The sequence below is a fragment of the Formica exsecta genome, unplaced genomic scaffold (assembly GCF_003651465.1).
Source record: "Formica exsecta isolate Colony F162 unplaced genomic scaffold, ASM365146v1 scaffold363, whole genome shotgun sequence".
Taxonomy (NCBI): Eukaryota; Metazoa; Arthropoda; class Insecta; order Hymenoptera; family Formicidae; genus Formica; species Formica exsecta.
Genome location: NW_021850877.1, coordinates 1642794 through 1645641, shown reverse-complemented (window position 1 = coordinate 1645641; position 2848 = coordinate 1642794). Strand labels below are relative to the sequence as shown.

The window sequence follows — 2848 nt, the reverse complement described above, 5'->3', positions numbered from 1 at the left end:
CGGTCCCCTACACGCTCCTAAAGTTTTGACATTTAAATTGGGGACACCCTGTATATGCGATTTTTTCCCCATTTCGATGAAAGCGCTCCTTTGTTATAACAGAAACAGTAGATTATACAATACTAATATAGAAAAAATTATGTTTATAATATTTTTAATCCTTCAGTTGTGATTATGAAATATCGTTTACGTGCATAATTATCCGCATATTAAATCGATTAAACTTGAAATACATGTATAGTATAATCACGACGTTACTGAACTTAACGCGACGCGAGTGATTCCGAATAGCTAACAGCAACATCGTTACGTTGCCCAGCGTTTTCCATAAATCTCGGGCACCAACAGCCGTACGTGGATGACGACGTGCACATTTACGGGAGCGTAAGGCCCGACAGGCCGTCGCACGGCCAGGGGGGCGCCCATCGGCCCCCCCCTGCGTTCAACAAGCCGACGAGTCTTTACGATCCGTCTTACGCGATCTGGAACTACGATCGGCCGAATGATCTCGGCCACGATCGACCTACGTACACCACTCGTCCTCCGTACACCACTCGTCCTCCGTATCACGCGGTCCAGGTGGACTATCTCCAGGACGAGTACGACGGTGCCTATCCGCCCGCCGCTTCCGGCGTACACGTGCCGGCAATCGAGGACTCGTCCAACGCCGCCGTGGACTACTCTAGATATCGTGGTAATCGCACGAGAATGCACACGCAGACTGTTGCACCGATATGTGTCGAGCACGATGTGTGTCGAGATTTTTATGAAATCGATTAATCGGCGAGTTCGGATTCCGATGTTATGTAGGCTTGCAGAACTTTTGCCATGCGTTAACATGGAAATCTGAACTCATCGAAGTTACAATTAAAATAGTTTTAATGCCTAATATCGAGCTTATGCATTTTTTCTTATGCTCGTTGCGCTTCGATCGTTGCAGCGGACTGAAATTTTCAAAGTCTACTTGATTATTGGCTCGGATACGCTCGATGTCGACTAAACTATAATCGATCGACAAAGCACTAGATTAGAAAACAGATGTTATTATACGATCTAATAGATAACTATTGGATACGATAAAAAAAAAATAGTAGGACCTTAAAGCGTGCAGAGATCACGGATATACAGAATTATAGCTTCAACGAAAATCATTACGAAATACACGAGACGAACTGTGACGAGTTTTATAAAATAGATGATTCATAAATATATATATAGATATTTACTATTAAATATATTTAAATATAAATTGAAATAAATTATCGATCTATAATGATCTCAATAATCGAAAAGTTTCATGATCGAGACAATATCCAAACAAGCACGCAATCCTTTGCACGGAAACTGCACGAGAATGAGTACTTCCGCCGTCACATCGCACATTCTACCGCACAAAGCTGCCGGAAAACGATCAGAAAATTGGATTTGTGAAGAAAAAATGAGAGAACGCTGGAAAAGGTGAAACTTGACTGTACAGAAGACAAAAAACGAAAGACAGAAAAAGTGAGAAACGTGAAAGACAATACTGAATAGAAGACTGCACAACGGAACACGGAAGAAATAAATAATCGCATTCTTAATAATTCTCTGGTTTTCTTAAATATTAAATTGTAAAATAGAAATATGAGATATGATAAGAATAATTGAAATATAAAAGTTGATTGGAATTTTAATATTTTTGAGAAAAATATAAAACCTTTAAACATATATGTGTGTGTCTATCATTTGTATTTATATATGCAATTGTATTCACATATTTATATTTATAAAGATTCTATTCGTGACTGATTACTGCAAGATTTTCTTGCAATAGTCTTGATTAATATATATCGCGGTAATAAATTTACAATATATTCTCTGAAATTGCGTGAACTTTCTACGCTTATATTAACTCGCTATACTTATTTTCTGCTTTCTGTCTCTCGCCAAGGCGCAAGCAACACTCCACAAAGAAAGTTTAACTGCACACAATATAATTGTAGAAAGTATCAGTTAAAAAATTTTCAGCATAAACTTATCCTCTCTACATCTCGTATTTTCATTTTCTTCTTTACGACGCGAATCGCACAAGCAGCAACTCTTCAATCTTTCGTCTCATCCAACGAAACGTCACCTCGCGTCACATAATGTCACTATCACAAATTATCAGGCACTTACTCTCTTACATTTATTTTCGATCGTTAATAACGTCGTCTCGTTTCAGGCTGCGGCGAGCTCTACACTAGGAGCAACAGGATTGTCGGTGGCCACTCGTCCAGTTTCGGCAGCCATCCGTGGCAGGTGAGGTCCTTCTCGTGCAGTTTCCTCCTCCTTGTCGCTGCTCGGCCACCATAAATATCTCTCGCACGGCTCTCGCCGAGCGACACACTCTTCCTTTCCTCTGCATTATTCATCGAAAACGAGCCATCAATTTCCGCGTCTAAGCGAGAAGGAAAGAGAGAGAGAGAGAGAGAGAGAAAGAAAGAGAGAGAGAGAGAGGGGGGAAGACCAAAAGAGCGAGAAGGAAATAACTATTTCTAGAACCAAAGGAGAAATGGAAAGAGAAAGGAGAGCAAATGGGGACCAAGGTAGATAGGAGACAGGGGGGAGGTGGAATCTGGACAGGAGTCCTGAAGAGCTTTGAAAAGCGTGGTAGCCGCCGGAAGTCTTATAAACAATCCCGGGAGCGACGGAAACACACCGGGACCGAACTATCCCCGACCTCGCGCAAAGAGGATCAATGGAGAATGGAATGCGTGTAAACAACGGAGAGCTGTTACGTATATGTGTGTCTGTATGTACGTATGTATATGTGCACATGGGAGGTCATCTCTCTCTCTCTCTCTCTCTCTCTCTCTCTTTCTCACTC

The 2848-nt window shown here is 41.4% G+C and overlaps 1 protein-coding gene across 1 annotated transcript in view; it reads left to right on the top strand.

Annotated features, from left to right (window-relative positions):
- The window catches only part of LOC115239034, a 9698-nt gene extending 7304 nt beyond the window's left edge, over positions 1 to 2394 (top strand). Inside the window, exon 3 of the mRNA XM_029813335.1 lies at positions 2204 to 2394. Coding sequence (XP_029669195.1) covers positions 2204 to 2334 — 131 coding nt within the window. The 3' untranslated portion in view covers positions 2335 to 2394. The remainder of the gene's footprint in view (positions 1 to 2203) is intronic.
- Positions 2395 to 2848: the final 454 nt, after the last annotated feature.